Source organism: Protobothrops mucrosquamatus, unplaced genomic scaffold (assembly GCF_001527695.2).
Source record: "Protobothrops mucrosquamatus isolate PMUCROS unplaced genomic scaffold, P.Mucros_1.0 scaffold1196, whole genome shotgun sequence".
Classification (NCBI taxonomy): Eukaryota; Metazoa; Chordata; class Lepidosauria; order Squamata; family Viperidae; genus Protobothrops; species Protobothrops mucrosquamatus.
This window is the reverse complement of record NW_015387408.1, coordinates 55133-76115: the sequence shown is the minus strand read 5'-3', so window position 1 is coordinate 76115 and position 20983 is coordinate 55133. Positions and strand designations below refer to the sequence as shown.

General features: G+C 46.9%; 2 protein-coding genes across 2 annotated transcripts; both read left to right on the top strand.

The window, feature by feature from the left end:
• Nucleotides 1-798: 798 nt before the first annotated feature.
• Nucleotides 799-1408, top strand: MIF (macrophage migration inhibitory factor). Its single transcript, XM_015820877.1, has 3 exons — nucleotides 799-951; nucleotides 1046-1218; nucleotides 1305-1408. Exons 1-3 carry the CDS (start codon nucleotides 844-846, stop codon nucleotides 1369-1371), a joined length of 348 nt encoding a protein of 115 aa, XP_015676363.1. The 5' UTR covers nucleotides 799-843; the 3' UTR covers nucleotides 1372-1408.
• A 4991-nt stretch (nucleotides 1409-6399) lies between these two features.
• Nucleotides 6400-16665, top strand: DDX51 (DEAD-box helicase 51). Its single transcript, XM_015820868.2, has 15 exons — nucleotides 6400-6784; nucleotides 7720-7910; nucleotides 8374-8524; nucleotides 9604-9749; nucleotides 10242-10313; nucleotides 11292-11398; nucleotides 11833-11941; nucleotides 12385-12530; nucleotides 12690-12882; nucleotides 13365-13480; nucleotides 13682-13798; nucleotides 14664-14765; nucleotides 14892-14955; nucleotides 15231-15365; nucleotides 16197-16665. The coding sequence occupies exons 1-15, from the start codon at nucleotides 6400-6402 to the stop codon at nucleotides 16221-16223; spliced, it is 2061 nt and encodes a 686-aa protein (XP_015676354.2). The 3' UTR covers nucleotides 16224-16665.
• Nucleotides 16666-20983: the final 4318 nt, after the last annotated feature.

Genomic DNA, 20983 nt, shown 5'->3' with positions numbered 1-20983 from the left:
CAGAGATGCCTCTTTGGTATTTTGATTGCCCCTGCCAGATTTTCTCTGGTGGTGAAAGAGGTTAAGTCTGGCCTTGGGGAGGGGAGGAGAATGTAAATTCAGTTGTCTTTTGTTTTTATTAGCTTAATTCTGTTTGTTTTGTCTGAAGCGCGGACGCCGCTTCTCGCTCCATTCCTGCGGCTTGTCAGGTACGATGTATCCCCTTGCAGAACGCTCTTAGCCGCTCGCCAGGGACAGGCTTTTCCTCTCTCCTAGCCTCCGGCAATGGGTGGTTCTTTTTCTTCCGAGGCTTTTGTTAATTGGTTTGGTTTCTATCTGGAAGGAAGGAAAGGCTGCTCTTTCCTTTTCTGAGGACGGGGGTCGTGATTCTTCTTCCACCCGCTCTCAGCCCGAGGCAGGCGGCGATGGCAAGCCACTCCTGAAAAACTTTGCCAAGGAAACTACAGGGACTAGAAACAAATCTTTCCTCCTCCTTCAGTTTCCCTTTCCCATTTCCTCCGGTCCAGGTCTTGCCTTCTTTCTCATCTTCCCTGCCGGTTTCTCCACCCTTCTGGAAGGACTTTATTTCCCTCAGGAGGGGACGTCGGTGGAAATTATCAATTTTCCCTCAGGGCCGCCTCCCGCGCTCCCCCCTTTCCTCCGCCTCACTGCCCTTCCTCTTCCCGCCTGGCGAGGGCGCTGAGGGGCAGCGGGCGGGCCGTCCTGGCGAGAAGGCAGCGCGGAGGGCGCAGCCCCGCCCATCGCAGGAGGGGCTGAGCGGGGAGCAGCGGGAGCGAGGACCCCTGGGGGCGTGGCCAGCATCAGCAGCACCGCCGCTCCTTCCTCCAGTCGACTCCAGCAGCCATGCCGGCTTTCGTGGTCTCCACCAACGTCCCGCGGGACGCGCTGCCCGAGGGGCTGCTGGCCGAGCTCACCGAGGAGCTGGCCAAGGCCACGGGCAAGCCGGCGCAGGTGAGGGGCGGGCGGGGCACGTGGGGGCTCTGGGCGCCGGATGAGCGCCCCCCTCCCTCCCTCCCTCCATCTCTCTCTCTCTCCTCCTCCCCAGTACGTCTCCGTGCAGGTGAACCCGGACCAGGTGATGTCCTTCGGGGGCTCCAGCGCGCCCTGCGCCATCTGCAGCCTCCACAGCATCGGCAAAATCAGCGCGCCGCAGAACAAGGCCTACAGCGCCATGCTGAGCGCGCTCCTGGCCAAGCGCCTGCGCGTGCCCGCCGACAGGTAAGGGGCGGGGCGGTGGGCGGGTCTCCCTCCGTCTCTCCCTCTCTCTCACTCGATCCCGCTTCTCCCCCCCCCCCTCTCCGCAGGGTCTACATCAACTTCTACGACATGGCCCCGGCCAACGTGGGATGGAACGGCTCCACCTTCGCGTAGCGGCGCCGTCGCGGCCGCCCGGGGGAGCGGAGCGGGGCGGGGGGGGGGGCAATAAAGAATTCCGAACAGTCGCTCTGGCTGTGTCTTTACTCGCGCGCGCGCGCAGAGGGGCCGGGCCCTGAGCGCCTTGCTGACCTCATCGGGACGCGCCGCCGACTAAAATGGCGCTCTTCGCGGTCCGCAGGTGAGGCCGCGTGGTTTGGGCTCCGCGGCGGGCTGGCCGGCCGAACGGAACAGGGTGGGAGGGAGGCTGCTGGGGCTCCGGAGCGGGTTTGTTGGGCAAATGTTCTGGGTCCTATGAGGAGCTCCGGGGGGGGGGCTGGTAGCCGTCCTCTGAGCGGGTCGCACCGGCGGCGCTTGTTCGTTTACTCGGCCACTGGCGCCCGCCGCGCCCGTCGAATTGAGCGCGGGAACAACCCTGTAAGGCCTCGGACGTGCGCCATTTAACATCCCTTGAGGGCAAGTTAAAAGGTTTAAAGCGATGGAGGTAGGAAACGGTAACCCAAAAGGCGCACTGCCTGTGCCGGGCTCGAGAGGTTAAGAAACGGGCAACGCCTTCAAAATCTCCGGAATGTCCCTAGCCGATGCGGGGCGGTGAAAACGGTGTAAGCAAAAGCCCGAACTCGAGTCATTAAGCGAGTGAGTTAAGGCAAGCTTTAAAAACAAATCCAATTTGTTAACGGAGGAAGCGGTTGGCATAAGAATATCCAGATGTTCTGTAGTAACATGTGTAACAGCATTTTTAGAGTGCCGCTATCGCACCTCGGGTCTCCGAGCGCTGATAAAATCTCCTAAGAGTTACAAAATTTCCATCGGTCAATTGTAAAAGGCGAAAGGCCCCACGGCTGGATCCGCGTATGTAATACGCCCGTTACGACATTCTAGGTCTTGGGAGGATCTCGATGCAAATGAAGGCTGACACCAGCTAAAGAACTGGCACCAGCGATTACATGTCATGTACATAATAGCGATCCTCCAAGCCGGCTGATTAAGTGGTGGCTTCTGTCTTGCACAAATGCTTCTCCGAGGGTTACAAAGCTTAGATATCCACCCTCCTCAGGGATAAAGGAATTGCAGTCCTCATCACCGACATTGGGGATGATGGGAGCTGTGGTTCAACATCCCCAAGGTTACTAATACAATTGTTCAATATTGCTTGTCTTTTTTTCTCCCAATTTTTAAAATTTTATACTTTTTTAACATGTTTATTTGACGGTTGTAATGTCACCACAGCCACCATCAGTAACATGACCACATTTGCAGCACTATGCTACTGCCTGCATTTACTGCTGTTTGCAGCATGCCTATGGTCACATGACTGCAATTTAAGGCAGTTTTGCTGGAAACCTGTATATTCTTCCATTTTCCAGAAAAACAGCTTCATAGTGAACAATGGGTTTGCCTAATGACCACAGCATTTGCATAACTGCTACAAAAGATGTGAAATTGGGTCCAGTCGCTTGGTAACTCGCTTTACATGCATCATGACTTGCAAAAAGTTGCAGGGCACAATTACGGTCATAACTCAAGGACTACTTTATACATGTAATGCAGGTGGTCCTTGACTTACAGCCATTTGTTTAGTGACTATTCAAAGTTATAAGGGCACTGAAAAAAGTGACTATTTTTCACACTGCCACTGCAGCATCCCTGTGATCATGTGATCAAAATTGGGATGCTTGGCAACTGGCATGTATTTATGAGGTTGCACTATCCCAGGGTCACGTGTTCACCTTTTGTGACCTTCTGATGAGCAAAGTCAATAGGGAGGCCAAATTACCAAACATGTTACTAACTTAACTGCAGTGATTCACTTAACTGGCAAGAAAGGTCGTAAAATGGGGCATGACTCAACTGTCTTGCTTGGCAGCAGAATTTTGGCTTAATTGTTGTAAATTGAGGACTACCTGTAGTAATCATGCTCATACCTTGGCAAGACTTGAGCAGCTTTGGGGCCACCAGGATGCAAAACTTTACTATCTTTCATTCTGGAAGAGGTGGCACTGCCCCAGATAGACCTGGTATGCAATCTAGGGGTCCTTCTGAATTCATGACTTGCTCAGAGAGTAGGAGACAATCATGGCCTTTGCACAGCTTAATGCTCTTGTCATAGAACATAACATAATAGGGTTGGAAGGGGGCTGGGAAGTCTTCTAGTCTAGGGCTTTTCAACTGGTGGTATGTGTATCGCTGTGGTACATTGGCAGCTGGTACGCAGCCCTGCCCAGCCCAGGGTAGCGGAGGGAACGAGCCAAAGCGGCGCAGCACAGGACTTGCCGTGAGCGAGTCTTCAGGAGCAAGGCAAAAGCCCCAGGATTGGCACCCCCGGAAGAGAAAGGAGGGGGATGGGGCGGAGACAGGAAGGGATATAAAAGGAAGCAGTTTGGGGGGGAGAGGGAGAGGAAAAAAGACTTGGGAGGAGGGGGGTCAGCTGGAGCTGCACCGAAGGTAAAAGGAGCAGCAGGAGGAGGGGTGAGAGGAGAGGACAAAAAAACAGGCCAGGTGCACACACGAGTGGCAGCAACAAAGAGGCAAAAAACGCAGCTGGGGAAGGGTCGTGGCATGAGAGTCCTTCCCTCCCTCCTCACCGCACAGAGCGGCTGAGCCAAGCAAGGTGAACCACGGAGTGGCCGGGCGAGGTGAAGCTGCGACATGTCGAACCTGCCTGTGCGCGCGCAGAGGCAGGCGCATGTGCTCTCCTCAGCCTATGCACGTGCACAGGCAGGTTCGGCATGTCACTGGTTTGCCTTGCCTGGCCACTCCGTTTGGTGGTGAGAATGCACCACTGCCTGCCAAAACCAGGCTGGGGTCTGCGCAGAGTAGTGCAGGTAACGTGGACTCATGCCACTCGCAGTGTCCCCTCCCCCGGAGTCCACGGGTGTGTGAAGAGGGCGATGGCCATTTGCTGATCTCCTTCAGGGGATGCCTGGTTTTCTCCCTCATTACAAATGTCGTCCTGCCACTGCTCTTAACGCTGTGCGGCTCTTGTCCAGCAATTTACAGTGGCCTTTCAAGCCATGGCCACCGGCAGCACCGCCACCAGCCACGCTGGCAGCCTCCCCTTGTTCCTTCCTGGGCACGGGGGAGGGGGGAGGGAGAGAAGGAAGGGACAATGAGGGAGGGAGGGAAGGAAGGAAGGGACAAAGAAGGAAGGAAGGGATAATGGGAGGGAGGGAAGGAAGGGACAATGAGGGAGGGAAAGATCCCCCCCACAGCTCTGCCCGCACCCCCCACAGGTGCCCTGCAACCTGAGTGATGAATTGGCACTCCCCCCCCCCCCCGCCATTGACTTCGCTTGTCAAAAAGTGTCCCAGCCTATGTGAGTCCTTATTAATTCACAAGGACAAATCCCTCTTTTAACAAGTAGGCTGGAAATGCAGGGAAAACAAACCTCTTTTATTAGTTAGGTACAGACCTGCAAAATATCCCAAAAGCAAAGGCAAACAAAACACGATGTAAACAGAATTATCCAAGGCAAACAAAACAGGATTCAAACGGAGAATTGTTCACAAGCAAGGCAAACAAAACAGGATTCCATGAAACTTGAGTCCTTTGCAAACGGTTGCCTTCAGCAACCAGCACCGCCCACACCTTCCCTTTTTATTATGCAGCTCCAAGGCGTGGCTTCTCAATGCCTTCTCCTCCTCCCTTGGAGTCACCCCATTGCCTCCCTCTGTTCTCTTGTTACCAGTCTGCATTTGCAAGCGTCTCTAATGTCTTCTAGCTGTGAGTCCTCAGAGTCTGACTCAGCTTCCCCACACAGCTGAGTTTCAGCCTGAGCACGATTGGAAGGGCCAGGCTCTTTATCAGATTATAAGTCCTGGGGCTCATCAGAGCCTTCCTCCGACTCTGATGGCTCTCCAGGCCCCTCCTCTTCTGATTCCCCGGACTCCACTGCCAGGTCCAGTGGAGTCCGGACTCACAACAGACACTGCCAAGCATCCGAATGTACATCACATGACCCTGGGGATGCTGCAACAGTCATAAGTGTCAAAAATTGTCATAAGTCACTTTTTTCAGTGCCGTTGTAACTTCGAACAGTCACTAAGTGAACTGTTGTAAGTCGAGGACTGCCTGTACTTTATCACTTTGTTCCTTTTTTTTTTTTTTGGTCATCAAGTTTTTGACACCTTGCTAGGCGACTGGTGGTACTCGTATGTTGCCTTATCCTAAAAGTGGCACAATGGGTGAAAAGGTTGAAAAGCCCTGTTCTAGTCCCATTCCCTTCCCATGGCGGGATACCATTCTGCACTAGCTATGCCCATTCCTGGACCAGGAGGCCCTACACTTGGCCCTTCATGCCCTGGTCACCCCCTGTTGGATAACTGTAATACATTCTGCATCAGGTTACCTTTGAAGAACAACTGGAAGCTTCAGGGGTGCAAAATGTGGTGCTAGTATTTATGTGCACACTTCAATCTACTCTGCGAGCTGCATTAGCTATCAATTTGCTTCTGGGTTCAATTTAAGATGCTGGTGATGGCCTATAAAGCTCTACTTGGCATGGTGTTTTACCAGCCTTTCAAAAAGTTCTCAAAATGTTTAAATTATAAATGGTCAAAAATTAAAATACCAGTTTGGAAAAACAAATATACTAATTGATATGATATCTATTTTTTAATTATGTCTGAGTCTGATTTATGTGGGCTAACTCCACATTTTCTGATCTTGTATGGCTTCTTTCAGTTGTTTCATGCTCTGACTGGTGTCGGCGTTGATGGTGTCTAGCCACTGTGGCTTTTGGTAGCCACATTTGCCATTGATCATTCTGAGCATAACTGCATAACTATCTAATAACTAACTAATAAAACAAGGAAACTCTTCAGTTGAGATTCCGCCTCAGAAAATTCTTTTCACATGCAATCAGTAGCCCTAAAGTAGCATATGCTGCTCTAAAACAAAAGCAAAAATGAAAACTGAGGGAAGGTAGCTAAAAAGTAGAATATTCAACTGAACATTAAAGGTACTACTACTTGGTTTTCTCTCCCATCAAACCTCCAAGGATGAATAACTTGTCTATGTGTTAAAATGACTTTTCCCCGGGAAATCCCCAGGTACATTAGTGATGAAGAGGATAATCCAGAATGTAAGTCCCAGTTGCTCTTACATCGGCTGCAGGAGCAAGCAAAGACTCGGCAGCTGCAAAAACAGGAGCAGAACTGGCCCACTTCTGGGCAACGAAAGCGATTGGCATCTGGAACAGTTGAAGAAGAGACCAACAAGAAATTAAAACAAACAAGCAAAAAGAAGAAGGCAAGTCAGGAATTTCTTTCAACCCAAAGTCACAGAGAAAAGAACCCAAGACAACATACTTGTGGGGCAGAAAGCTTGCCCGAGAAAGGAGATGACTCAGGCAAAAGTAAGAATGGTGGGAATTCCAGAGCACGTCAAGGAAAGATAGAAGCAGTTGAAGGTAAAACAAGTTTTGATTTTGGCTGGGTCCTTCTGGGAGTTTTGCCTGGGCAGGTTTCATTTGGGTACCGGTCACTCTGTGAAGGAAAGCTGTTTTTCAGACCGTTGAGCAGAGCACTTATTCCATAGTGGCAGTTTTCCTAAGCAAAATGCAACAAACTTTGCGGTTTTACTTCTCTTAGCACAATCTACACTCACCTGTTTTGGTGTGTTCAGTGAATTATTTTCTTCCCTTCTTGCTTGCATCGTGTGGCTGTTAATGCAGGCACCTCATTGGTATCAATATTTCTGTTACCAACAGACGGCAAGAACCCATGCCAGCACAAAATAGCCACCTGCTTTGTTCTTCCTTTAGCTTTTTGGTTTGGTACTTTTTGAAAAGGGTACTTGACAGTCCACCATCAGGTCCAGCAGGAAGGGCATGTTGCAGGCCTGTCTGTGAAGGAATATCATCTGACAGGGCCCAGGAGGAGAGCCTTTTCTGCTTTGGCACCTACCTGCTGGAACATCATTTCCCCTGAGGTTAGACTGACCTTACTGGCCTTCTGGAAAAGCTGAGCTTTGCCATCGGGTAGGGGTGGTGCAGGGCTGCAAAATGGCTGTACTGTTAGTGAGTTTGGGGGTGCTTGCCCACCGATTACGTTTTTTTAAAATGGTTTTAATTGTCTTCCTTGTTATATTTTGGTTGTTTTTATTTGTGTTTTTTTTTTTCATTCTCCAGGCTGCTCAGAGTCACATATGTGAGATGAGTGCCCCTAGAAATTAAACAAGCCAACAAATATTATTAGAAAATATCATTTCTGATATTATTACAAAATGTTCTCTATGTAGAGCCCCTTCCTGCCTAAAAAGACATGCCTTAAGTTCAGCCACTTTCTTCCATAAAATATTTCTTGAAAACCAAATTATTTGTTTTATATCTGTTCCTTTTATCAGGAGATGAAAGTATGTTGGAGACTCATCCAGAAAACAAAGCTACCCCAACAGAAGAACGAATGGGAGATTTTGGAGACAAAGAGAGCCGAGCCGGAGAGGATCAGATGATGCTGACACCAAATTCAAGAACAGCTTCTCCACCTTCTAGCCTGACTGTCCTTGGTCCTTGTGATCAAAAGAATCTGCACAAGGTAACACGATGATTAACCAACATCAAATCAAATCTTTACTTTGGCCATAGGCCAAAAGGAGGATGGGGTATAGTCAGTTAAAAAGCCCAGAAGCTATTTCAGTCTAAAACTGTGAAAGCAAGAGCCACCCCAAAACACCGTCCCCCTCAGAAGGAGAAGACCCACCAACCCCCCTCATCCTACACCTAGCTACTTCAGCAAGGAACGTTTCTACTCACCATGATTCCTGGCAGCTCTGGCTTTTTAATTTGCAGAACTGCTGCCTTCTTAGCCCTGGTTTAGGGCAGATTACTTGAGTGTTAGAAACAGAAACCTTGACCGAAGCTATTGAGAGGGGCGGCGGGGGGCTTCCCTTCAGTGGGTGGGTCCAGAGCAGAAGCTGGGCAATCCCTGTCTTCTAGGGGTTCCTGCCTAGGCTGGGTGGTTGAACTCCCAAGCTGAGGACTCTGTATTTAACGCTCAGGTGCCGCCTTTTGTGCCACGGTGGTTCAGTCAGCCGCAGCTCTTCTGGAGGGAGATCAGAGAGAACCTCGTCCCTCTCCAGGATGTCCCAGCCATCCATCCTAAGATGAGGAAGAAGCTGCACGCCAGTGGCATAGCCTCTCTCTTTCCAGGTATCAGAATAAGGAGGAGAGTCGGCTACATATTTCTGAAGTTCGTTCACAAAGTTTTCATATTGGAAGTGATGTAATAATAAAATGCTACTTTCACTTTTTGTATATTAAATGTTGCAGTTAGCAGACAACCTTGGGGGAATAATAGTGTTGATCAACTAATGTTTTTTGATTTAAGCATAGTATTTTTGGTGAGTGTCATTTGAGGCCATTGTAATGAGCGAGCGGGGTGATGGCCTAGAGGTGAAGATGCTCACCTCCCATTCGGAAAGTTGAGAGTTCAATCCTAGGTAGTGGCAGATGTTTCTCTCTTAGGACGCAAAGAAAAAATATCTCTATGAACGCCGAGTGGCGTCAGGAAACAATCAACTCCATCCAGCCACCCTAACTGTACCCTGAATTAACGGATTACAGGGTTGTAAAAAAGGAGTTTATTTAAGGCCACTATAGCCTTCTTTTAATATTTAATTTGAGAGATATTATGCAGGACACTTTTCTTATGTTTGCTACAGAATTCAAGAAATAAAATTTTATGTGCAACAAATCTTTGAGCTGTATTAGAATTATCTAAAAATAGACACAGACTTGGACAAAGGCCTCTTTGGTATCTCTTTGTTCTTCAACTTTCTGCCCAAATTCATGAATTGGTTTGCCTGTGAATGAGGAAGGAGGAGCCCACTTTGTGTGAACACACCTGTCCCATGGAGGCCCTTGCCAAACAAGCTCACAGTGAACAGCCCAACCAAAGAACCGCCAAGGCCACCCCCACCAGTACTGACAGGGGGAGCGACTAGAACGTCAACCGAGAGCAAACCCCACTCCTTACTAGCACTGAGGATATTACCTAGTTTGGGTAATGAAACGTCTGCAAGGAAACGACCAAGCTCAGAGAGCACCAAGGATCTCTCAAACAGGTGTTTATTTGAGTTTTGTTACTGCCTGTGGCAAACACCTAAAATATTTCAAGGTTTTCTTCATATCAATGGATGTTTGAGACATTTTTACTGTTTTTGTGTGAAACTCTTCTCAGGTGTTCTTCTGTTGGGTGGCAATCCACTAATTCTTCCCACTCTCTTTAGTTCAGGCCAAGGTGATTCCCGCCATCTTGAATTGTGGGCCCAGTGGGGCCTTAGCTGGCAGGGGTGGCCACCCCCCAAGCGACATCTGTGTTTCAGCCCCCACCGGCAGTGGCAAGACATTGGCCTTCGTCATTCCGGTGGTGCAGGTGAGCTTCAGCTGGAATCGAGCCCTGCCGGTTGTGTCTGGGGGTGTGCAGGGCATCATCCAGGACCAAAGTGTTCCTTCCCCCCCCCCAGGATCCACAGCTGGTGCTGCGAAGCATATGATAATGCCAGAGGTGATCAGTGGAAGCATCCAAAGATCCCAGCTTCTAGGATTTCTATATTTTGAGTATTTAGGTTTAATTTAATTGCAAAGATTTGATTTTCTTACCTTAAAACTGAAAGTTTTGTAGAGAGTTTTAAGTACCTTTGAAAGATGAAATAGAAGAACTGGAGTGAAAAGAATATTGCAGGTCATCTGAAGGGATAATAGCAATTGATAATTGTGGTCAGTGCTCTGGCAGCCCTCAGCTCATCTTTCAGGACAACATGTGTACCTGTGTTTCTCTGAAGAGGGAGTTGGGGTTTTTGCACTTGTTGGGAGGATGTAACAGAACCCTAAGACTGTTTCTGATCTCCTGTTTTTGTTTTGGCAGGCCCTGTTGGACCGCGTTGTCTGCCATGTACGGGCTCTGGCAGTCTTGCCCACCAAAGAGCTGGCCCAGCAGGTATCATCTGAAGGCAGGAGGGTCTTTGTGGCCCCTGTTTTTTCTCTCCACGCAGAGGAATATTGGAGTGGGTTACCTTGAGAATGGTCCTGGGTGAGAGACAGATCCCAGGAAATGAAGGTGTTGCTACAACCCTGTGCTCACACTGTGTTAGTGCATCTGCAGCGGAGCCTCATAAAACTGGCAGACAGACTTGTGGCTTGTCATGGTTGCCCTGAGAGCCGCCTGCCAGGTGACCAAAGCGTAGTGGGAGATGCCGTTGTTATTACTGATGCTCCAATAGAAGAGAATAGGAGGAGCTCAGGACAGTTGAGTTCTTGGTGCTCTCTGAGCTTCTTGATTTCCTCCAGATATTTCATTTCCAGGCTAGATAATGTCATCAGACCCCTCGCACTAAGAAGTTTCCTACGAGATCAGTAAAAACAAATAATACTTTAAAAAACAAATGCAACAAATACTCATTTTTAGACAAGAGAAAAAAAATACAGTCAAGTTGTCCGTAGAGAGCCTGATTTCCACACATCCCTGGCAGGTCTTCCTTTATTTCATAAAGAAGGCAATGCAGGATCAGGGAACCTGCCTTGGAGAGAATCCCACTGCTGAATCTCTGCTATGGCTGCTTCACTGGCCCCCTCCCCCCAGGGCAGTCACAAGCTGGGCTCCCAGATGACTTTGAGGCACAGAGTCTGCTGACTGTCAAGCAGAGTGTGCAGAACAACAGCAGCTCTCCTGGCTGCTGGTGATCGTAATGGGATACCAGATGTTCTCTCTGGTCCCGATGACCTCTCTGCAGAGCCTTTGAGTATTCCTACTGCTGGGCCTCCCTCTGGCGAAGGATACGTTGGAAGGATGGGATGTGGAGATGCCATTCCCTTTACTATTTTCCCTCCCTCCCTCCCTCCCTCCCTCCCTCCCTGATGTTCACATGCTCATCTTCTCCCTGTTCATCTCTCTTTCAACATTGACTTCTTTTGATAGGTGACTAAAATATTCAACATTTACACTGATGGGACTGGGCTGAAAGTTGTCCAGCTTACTGGACAGAAATCTTTCACGAAAGAACAAGAGTCCCTTGTTGAGACAACGTAAGTCCATTCTCCTGGACCCGTGCATTGATTTAATCTTGTTGCTTTGGCCTGTTATCTTTGAATAAAGAGATACAAAATTTGTCACCATCCTAAGAAGGAGTCAACTGCAGCTGTTCTGACCCTGAAAAGAGGACTGTCTGCGAGCAGTAACTAAGGTCCAAGTCTGCTGTATATATGCATTTGTGAATCCTTAATCCTAACATGACCTTGAATGTGTTGTGGTTTGATCTTTGTTGCCCAATTATGTGATATTTTGTGCAATCTCATAGCTGATTGTCCTGTCAATTCCCCATTTGCTCAATGCTTTCTGATTCCTAGAAAGAGATAGGAAAGCAGTCAAGGTCTAGGGTGAATCAACATCTGGATGGGACCCAAAGCAGCATTTCCAAGGGTGCTGCTACTAATTTTTCTGCCTTGTTGTTTCTGGGCAGGCTGATGGGATTTCGTAGTCTGGCAGACATTGTTGTGGCCACCCCAGGACGCCTGGTGGACCATCTCCAGCAAAGTCCCCAGTTCAGCTTGCGAGAGCTTCGTTTTCTGGTGAGGGCAACTCTCAAAAGGGGGTTCTAAATCAAAACCGTGCCTTTGAGCAGCCACCATGAGAGCACCAGCATTCCTCCTGTGCCCCAAGGCAAAAGGGCTTTCATGTTTACTTCTGCATATTCACATTTTAGTACGAAACACATGAGTTCAGCAGTTCCCAGCATATTTCTGCTGGTATTTTCCTTTGATTGGGCCTGTAAATTGGGAGCGAGGGATGTGGCTGGCTGGGCTCTTGTTAGCTCAACAAGCTGCCAGCAGGAGCAGTGAATACCTGGAATCACAGCTTACGCATCACAAGCTTTGTGCCTAAAGATCCTGCCCTCAAGAAGGAGCAAGCAGCCCAGCCTAAGTTCTTGGCAAGACACACTCACCATGGTTGCCGACCTGCCAGACCAGAGTCACGTGTCTGAAAGGGTTTTCCCGCTTATTTCTGAGTGCAGATCATTGACGAAGCAGATCGCATGATTGACAACATGCACCAGGATTGGCTGCAGCAAGTGATAGAGGCTATGTACCGGGCTGAAAAGGGCTCTGGTCCCACTGGGCTGTTCAGAAGGGTGCAGCCAATTCCCTCCACAGCAGCCAGGTAAGAGGCTTCTGCGGGTCGTCTGCGTTGAGCCAGAGGTCTCACATCCTGCCACAGAGACCCCCTTGAGGGGAGGGGGGACTGAGCCTGAAGGAACCAACCGAGAGGGCGGCTGGCTTTTCAGGAGGAAGGTTCTCCCTTTCCTGTTTCCCTTTTCAGGGCTTGCTGCCCCCGGCTCCCTCTGCAGAGGCTCCTCTTCTCAGCCACTCTGACGCAGGACCCCGAGAAGCTGCAGCGGTTGGGCCTCTACCAGCCTCGCCTCTTCACGCCAGCTCAGTCTAAGAAAGGGGCCGATGTGCTTGGCTCTCAGCCGTGCATCAGGGGAAAGTACAATCTCCCTGAGGGGCTCTCAGTAAGTGTCCCTTCCCTGGATCTTGTCCATGTGCTTTGTGCCCTCGGAAGAGGAGCCCTTGCCCAGGAAAATACGTTTATTTGCTTAACATTGATTCCACACTGTCAGTATAACTGTCCTCAAAATAGTTACTCTAGGATGCCACCAAAAGGAAACTAATAGGGCAGGAACTGGAAGCATCTCTTTCGCCGGGACTGGTTTTGGAGACCAGGCACCCCTGTTTTCCAGCTTTGAGGGTGGAATAGATACCTGATCAGCTGCTGCAAGAGTTGATAAATAATGGATAATTCATAAAAGAATTAAATCATTAAAGCGTATTACCGTCAAAAAATGTATTTTCATAGATTTGTACACGAAGCAGAACTGCCAAACAGTGGCTGCTGACTGGCCTGGGTAAGCTCTTCAGAATATTCTGCTCTCGAGTGAGGCAGCTTCAGAAGGAGCTGGACTCGCAGGCAAATGCTGCCTTTCCTTCTTTCTAGCAATATTATGTCCCATGCAGTCTGAACTGGAAACCGCTGTTCCTCCTGCATTTCCTGGTAAGACTGAAATTCTCCCAAGTGCTGTGCTTCACCAACAGCAAGGAAACCTCGCACAGGTGAGATTTTATGGCAAAGCTGGTCTTGCATCAGATCAGGCCCCTGGTTGTGGGTCCCTATTGCCTGACCTGACTGGCAACAACTCTGTGGGTTTTCCAGCAAGGATCTTTGCCAGCTGTACTGACTGTCCTTGTGCAAAACCATTATCTTTCACCCAGCCGGTTCCCTCTCCCCCAACTGTCACTTCTCTCTGTCCTCAGACTCTTCCTGCTAATACAGGCCTTTGGTGGAGTGAAGGTAGCTGAGTTTTCTTCAAAGCTGAGCCCAAGCAAAAGGAAGGTGACCTTGAAGGAGTTTGAGCAAGGCAAGATCCAGCTGTGAGTCTCTCCAAAAGGAGATTGGCATCATTTGCTCTGAAATGTTACCGTGCCCCTGCTGATCCCATCTGCACCAGGGCCTCTTTGCATCAGGATTTAGAGGCTGTGGTCCTAACCAGGGCAGTGCTTCTCTTTGGAGGCTCTCTGTTCAGGCCTTCAACAATGAGGTCTTCTCCGCCAGTTTTGCTAACAAAATCTTGCCAACTTGCCTTTGCAATATAGTCTGCTCTTAATGCTACATATTTCTGATTCCAATTTCTAACACTCAGATTTATCCATCAGTGCTTTGACTAGCACAGCTGCATTTTTTTTCCCTTTGGTGGTGCAGTGGTTAGAATGTAGTACTGCAGGCTACTTCTGCTGTCTGCCGGCTGCCAGCAGTTTGGCAGTTCAATTCTGACCGGCTCAAGGTTGACTCAGCCTTCCATCCTTCCGAAGTTGGTAAAATGAAGAGCCAAATTGTTGGGGTTAAGATGCTAACTCTGTAAACTGCTTAGAGAGGGCTGTAAAACACTGTGAAGCCCCCAGGTGCAGGTATATAAGTCTTAAGTGCTATTGCTATTTTGAGTGCCTTCAAGTCAGCCTCAATTCCTGGTGATTGCCTGGACCAATGTCTGCAGTTTTCTTGGCAAGATTTCAGGGGTGCTTTGCTATTGCCTCCTTCCTTGGGCTGAGAGAGCGTGACTGGCCCAAGGTCTCCCAGTTGGCTTTGTGCCCAAAGTGGGACTAAAAGTGACTGTCTCCCGGTCCTAGCCCTCACCACCAATATACCAAACTGGCTCTCACAGCTGGAGTCTGATCATGCTTGAATTATTTGTGTCATGGGCAAAGCAATTAATTGCTCTGTGTGTCTCTTCCGGAACAGTTTGGTCAGCACGGACGCCACGGCTCGAGGGATCGATTTTGGTGGTGTGAAATGTGTCATTAGCTACGATGCCCCTCAGTTCATCAGAACCTACATTCACCGGTATTTTTCTCAGAGGAACGTGGGGAGGGGGCTTTCTGATCTCTCCCTGAAAGCCCCAAGTTTCACTTTTGGTCTTGGGGAAGGTGAGGGGGGCTGTTCATCTCACCAGATGCCTTTTGTGTTTAGGGTGGGCAGAACCGCTCGTGCTGGGAAGGCAGGCCTGGCTTTTTGCCTGCTCCTCAAGCGACAGGTAGGAGCGGAGACCCTCCTCGGAAGGTGTTCTGCAGTCCGCAGGTGCAGCGGGGCCACGTATCACATGCCACTTAAGAGTGGTGCGTGTCAGCGGCACATTCAAGGATGGGTCAGCACAGGGCCCAGGAAAGTGCAGGGCCTGATGTCTGGGCATCCAGTGACTACCTCTTCAGGAGGCTAGGTGCACTTCCACTGAACCTGCTAGTTGCTGGGGAAGGCCACCGTTGCTGCAGTGTGGAGAAGTTGTGATGTTAACCCGCTTTCCTTCTCTAGGAGTATAGGTTCCTAAAGATGCTGAAGGATGCAGGTCTTCCAGAATTGCAGCCACAGCTGATCCAGAGCGCCTCCATTCAGCCTCTCCTCCAGCAGTATGAAGCAGCCCTGGCTGAACTCGCATGGACTGTCAAGGTAGCCTGGCTTTTAGAGGGAGGGAAGCTCACATATTGGAGGGTGCACTGGAGTAAATATTCAAGCAGCTGTAAAGCTAGGGTATGTCACTATGTCTTTAGAAGCAAATTCTGTATACCAACTCACAGTATACACAGTTATGGAAAAGTTCCATTTTTATTTTTCAAATCTGTCATTGAGACAGTTCACATAAAATGTAAAAGAAGTGACCAATGAACAGCACAGGGTGCTGAGTCCAGCGTTGCTGACTGCAGCCGTTGACTTCTCTTATAAACAGGTATTTTTAGCAAGCTAAGTATGCCGCCTTCATGGATTGATTAGCAAGTGGCCAGGACAGAGGTTTTGGGTCTGAGGCCAAGTCTGAACTTAGTTTGTATCTCCTTTTTGATAATTACCTCAACAAACTGGATGAACAATTTGTCTGGTTTGCTCATAGGACCGGCCTTGGTAGCTACGATTATTGTAGGATCCTTGTGATGCCTATTCCTACCGGAGATGTCCCCTAGTGTGGCACCTTGTCTGCACTTGTTCTGTGGCTGATCCGCTTTCTGAAGTTCAGTGGTGGGGAAGGGGCGAGAGGCAGCTGGACACAAGGGGGGCTGGCTCTGATTCAGGCGAAGCTTCGGACTCTCAGCTCCCGTTTCTCAGGCTGAGACTTAGCCAGAGCAAAAGTGAATTGGCTGGTCTTGTCTCTCTGTGAGTGAAAATGTGCAGAAGCCTGAAGAACGTAAGTTCTAATCTCTTCCACAATGGAGGAGGGATAACTGTCCAAACTGCTAGTCCAAGTGCCGAATGAATTAAATAGGCTTAACCTCCTCTTTATTTTAACAGGAGGAGCAGCTTGGAAAGCGATCTTAAAGCAGTCTGGAGAAATGCTTTGTGTATGCCCCAAGATACTGCGAACCAGCAGAACTGGAACTCAGCTCCATGCTCTTGAGGGCACAAGGCCCAGAAGCTGATTAGAATTGTGAAGAGCAACTTGAGGGCCAAAGAATGAAGGACACAGCCTGCTCTCACTGTGAAGCAGAAAGAATAACTCTTGGTTCTTTAAAAGCAGATTAATAAAAGCCTTTCTGGGCAGAGGACATGCTCTTTGGCCTTTGCCAGCACAGTGCCACTTTCATGAGCAACCCCGAACAAGTGTGCAGTCGCACAAATTAATATTTGAAATGGCTGAATTGCATCTCTAAAATGTGACAAGTTGTGTCTAAGATGTCCTTGTTGATGAAATAGCAATTTGCTAATTCTTGATATCCAATCTGTTTCTAGCTTGTCTGCAATTACAAAAATTACACTACCTGAGTTTATGCTTTCTGCTAAGCTGTACGGCAGGCTTTCGGGTTCAAGGGAGACACACCGTGGTGCAGATTTTCTTTTCTTTTTTAAAAAAAAACAAGTTTTATTGATTTTTTATTTTAACAACAAGGTGCTTGAGAAACAACGTGATGACGGGGTAATCAATTATCCAAAAACAAAATCATACATATTGTTCTGTCCCCGTTCCGACCCACACACCCAAACAGCCAGCCAAGGTTTAAAGACTTCTCCAGACACCACTGCACAGATAAGAAACTTGGCAGCAGCTCAGTAGTTGCCTGCCAAGACCTTTTTACTCCAAACACACAGAAACAAAAACAATACACACAGTTTAAATCCACAGCAGATTACTTTGCCAGAGATTCAGCTTTTGTCCGTCACAGAGGTCCAAATGGCCACCACCACCCTTTTATAGCCTGTGGGGTGTGGTCCAGTGACTCAGCTTAATCTCTGGCACGTCTCTTTTTCTGCTGCGCATGCTTGTCACTTCTACGCTGGCGTGGATCCAGCCACAACTTTTCTTCCTCATTATCCGACACACCTGGCTCCTGGCCAATCTCAGAACCACCTGGCCCCTGGTCAATCTCTTCTCCGTCGGAAGACACCTGAGGCATTGCCAAAGAGGAGGGTCCTGGAGAGGGAGGCCTGGCCATCTCCTCTCCTTCATGTTCGGAGCCTTCTTCCTCCGATAAGAGGGGCTCACAAGACGGAGCCACAACACATATATAACTCAGATTAAATCATTAAAACTCCCTCTCGATTTCCCTCAAAAAATATAATATATTCAAATAATGTATTTTTCAATAAAATTCAATCAATCAAAACAATCATCAATAACCTTTCATCTATATAAATCCAAATCCTGTTTTAAGCTTTACTATTTACAATTACCATATTCCAATTTGGTTTAAATAAACATATTATTAACACTTCAGGTGTCCCTCCTTTCCCTTTTTCCTTGACATAATCCTTATCTCTGAAATACACATATTATTTCAACCATAACATTCTTGTATTTTCTACAAGTATTCTATTTTTTAATCTAATGACTCATTTATTAATATTTCTTTTATCAGAAATCCCTCTTATTCTCCTTCCATTACAAAATAGCTATCCTTCCTAAAAACAAGAATATTACTCCAAAAAATACATTTCTAGTCTATTTTAAATCTATAATCAATATCTATGTAAAACTCTTTTAACCCACTCAGTACAATTTAAATCCAATCCAAATAATTGTTATATCCACAACAAACATATTAATACAGAAAAAAGATCTTACTAGGTTCACATATTTAATTAATCTTTATTCAATCAAGATCTCTAACACCTTATTTACCAATTTTGAACCTTAAGTCAATCCGTGTGTAAAAAGCCTTTTTAACCCATTGCATACAATTTTAGATCACACTCTTAAGTTTTATTCTATCCGTGGTGCAGATTTTCTGTGGACACGGAGGTCAGTCTGCAATCCCAATGGAAGCAGTCTAGGGGCACCAGAGGTCCACTGTTGTAACTGGGAGTGTTATTCTGCAATGCCGTTCATAGCTTTCTATCGGGTTTTCATGTTGCCTGGGTTCAAGGCCAGTGGAGGTTTCATAGCCCAGAGCTCACCAACGGGTTAAGTCAAAAGCTGCAGCTTCTGGTTCCCTTGGCTGGATGTCCGAGGGGTGCAGGGTTTCTTACCTAGCATCTTCGTAGCCCTTGTGTGGTTGACCTTCCCAGATTCCAGTGCTCTATAGGACAACAGGCGAGGCCAATGTGGTCATCCATTCTTTTTTTGTGTGTGTGTAACAAATTTTATTAGTTTTCCAATTTTAGCATCCAAGTATTTAGAAAGCAACATGGTGACTGGGTAATCAATAGTTCAGTAACAGCATTTTTAGTACATATCTCAGGTTACATTGTCAAAAATTCCTCTTATTTCCCATTAACATTTGATATAATAATAATAATAATAATAATAATAATAATAATAATAATAATAATAAAGTTGGAAGGGACCTTGGAGGTCATCTAGTCCAACCCCCTGCTCAGGCAGGAAACCCTATACCATTTCAGACAAATGGCTGTCCAGTCTCTTCTTAAAAACTTCCAGTGTTGGAGCATTCACCGCTTCTGGAGGCAGGTTGTTCCACTGNTTTCTAGAGTCTCAACATCTTTTTTACATCGTGGTGACCAAAACTGGATGCAGTATTCCAAGTGTGGCCTTACCAAGGCATTGTAAAGTGGTATTAATACTTCACGTGATCTTGATTCTATCCCTCTGTTAATGCAGCCTAGCACTGTGTTGGCTTTTTTGGCAGCTGCAGCACACGGCTGGCTCATATTTAAATGATTCTCCACTAGACTCTGAGATTCCTCTCACAGTTACTACTATTGAGCAAGGTACCCCCTATACTATACATTTGGTTTTTCTTCCCTAAATGTAGAACCTTACTTTTTTCACCATTGAATTTCATTTTGTTGGATAGTGCCCAGTGTTCAAGTCTGTCCAGATCCTCCTGTATCTTAAGCCTGTCTTCTGGAGTGTTGGCTATTCCTGCCAGCTTGGTGTCGTCTGCAAATTTGATTATTTCCCCATCTATCCCCTCGTCCAAATCGTTGATGAAGATGTTGAAGAGCACTGGGCCCAGAACAGAGCCCTGGAGCACCCCACTTCACACTTCCCTCCATGTAGATGTGGTTCCATTGAGGACCACACGGTGAGTACGGCCGGTCAGCCAGCTACGGATCCATCTGGTGGTGATGCTGTCTAACCCACATTTTTCTATCTTATCAAGTAGTAGGTTGTGATCTACTTTATCAAATGCCTTACTGAAGTCCAAGTAAATTATATCCACAGCATTCTTCTGATCCACTAATTTTGTCACTTGGTCAAAGAATGCAATAAGATTTGTCTGGCATGATCTGTTTTTGAGAAACCCATGTTGGCTGTTAGTAATGACTTTGTTTGCCTCTAGGTGTTCGCTGATTTGTTGTTTGATTAACTTTTCCAGAATCTTCCCAGGTATTGAGGTCAGGCTGATAGGTCTGTAATTTCCTGGGTCCATTTTTTTTCCTTTTTTGAAGATGGGAACCACATCAGCTCTTTTCCAGTCTTCCGGTAGTTCCCCAGTGCTCCAGGATCTTTGAAAAATATAGTTCAATGGTTCTGAGATCACATCTGCCAGTTCCTTGAGAACCTTGGGGTGTAATCCATCTGGTCCTGGTGATTTGAACTCGTCTAACCTGGACAGGTGCTCACTTACCATTTTCTTGCCTATCTTAATTTGCGTTTCTATTGTTTTTTGTGGCACTATTTTCGATAGGTTGGTCTGTTTTTTCCCTTTGTGTAAAGACAGATGCAAAAAACGAGTTAAATAGTTCTGCTTTCTCCCTTGCCACTTTCACCCACTAGTGGACCAATCATTTCCTTCACTTTTTTCTTGTTTTTTACATGTTGAAAGAAGCTTTTTTGTTATTTTTGACTTTGGTCACAAGCCTTAGTTCATTTTGAGGCTTAGCTTTCCTCACTTCATATTTGCAGGCTTGGGCTATTTGCTGATATTCTGCCTTAGTTATGTGCCCCTTTTTCCACTTTCTATACTTGTCCTTTTTATCTTTCAATTTATCAGAGAGTTCTTTATGCAGCCATGCTGGTTTCTTTTGAGAGCTGTTATTTTTCCTCTTTGTTGGTATTGTACTAGACTGGGCTTTTATTATCTCATAATAGTTAATAATAGTTAAACTAGTGAATTTCTAGCCATAGCAAGCTCAATCAAAGCATTTATCAATCTATCTTTTGTTTATACATATCCATTCAAGAATTAAGTTTTACCTAATTCTTGATTTCTAATTACAGTATTCCAATTTTAACCTTTAACATCCATAATATTCAAATTTCTGGTAACCCAAATTTCCTTTATTTCACTACACAAAAGTTAAATGTCTAAAATACACGTATTACCGTACTTACTTAAATATATTCTATTTTTATTTCATAAACATTTTCTAATTCTCATCCTAATACATCACAGCTTACTAATAGAGTAACCTTTATTGTCTCATATCCATCCATCATCTATATTTTCTGGGCTAAGGCTGATTCTTAATATTTATTATAAGTCTAAACTCTAATTATTAGGCCAATTAATCCAACATTTGAATCTAATAGTCATATTTCCCTTCGTCTCCAGGTCTCCCTTTAGCCCATTAGTTGAGACTTTAGGATCTCTCTTAGTGAGTCAAAAGATCCCATTTTTTAAACCTAACTCTAGCTTTCTTTTTCTGCCAACCAGGTTTCCATACCCATGTCTTTA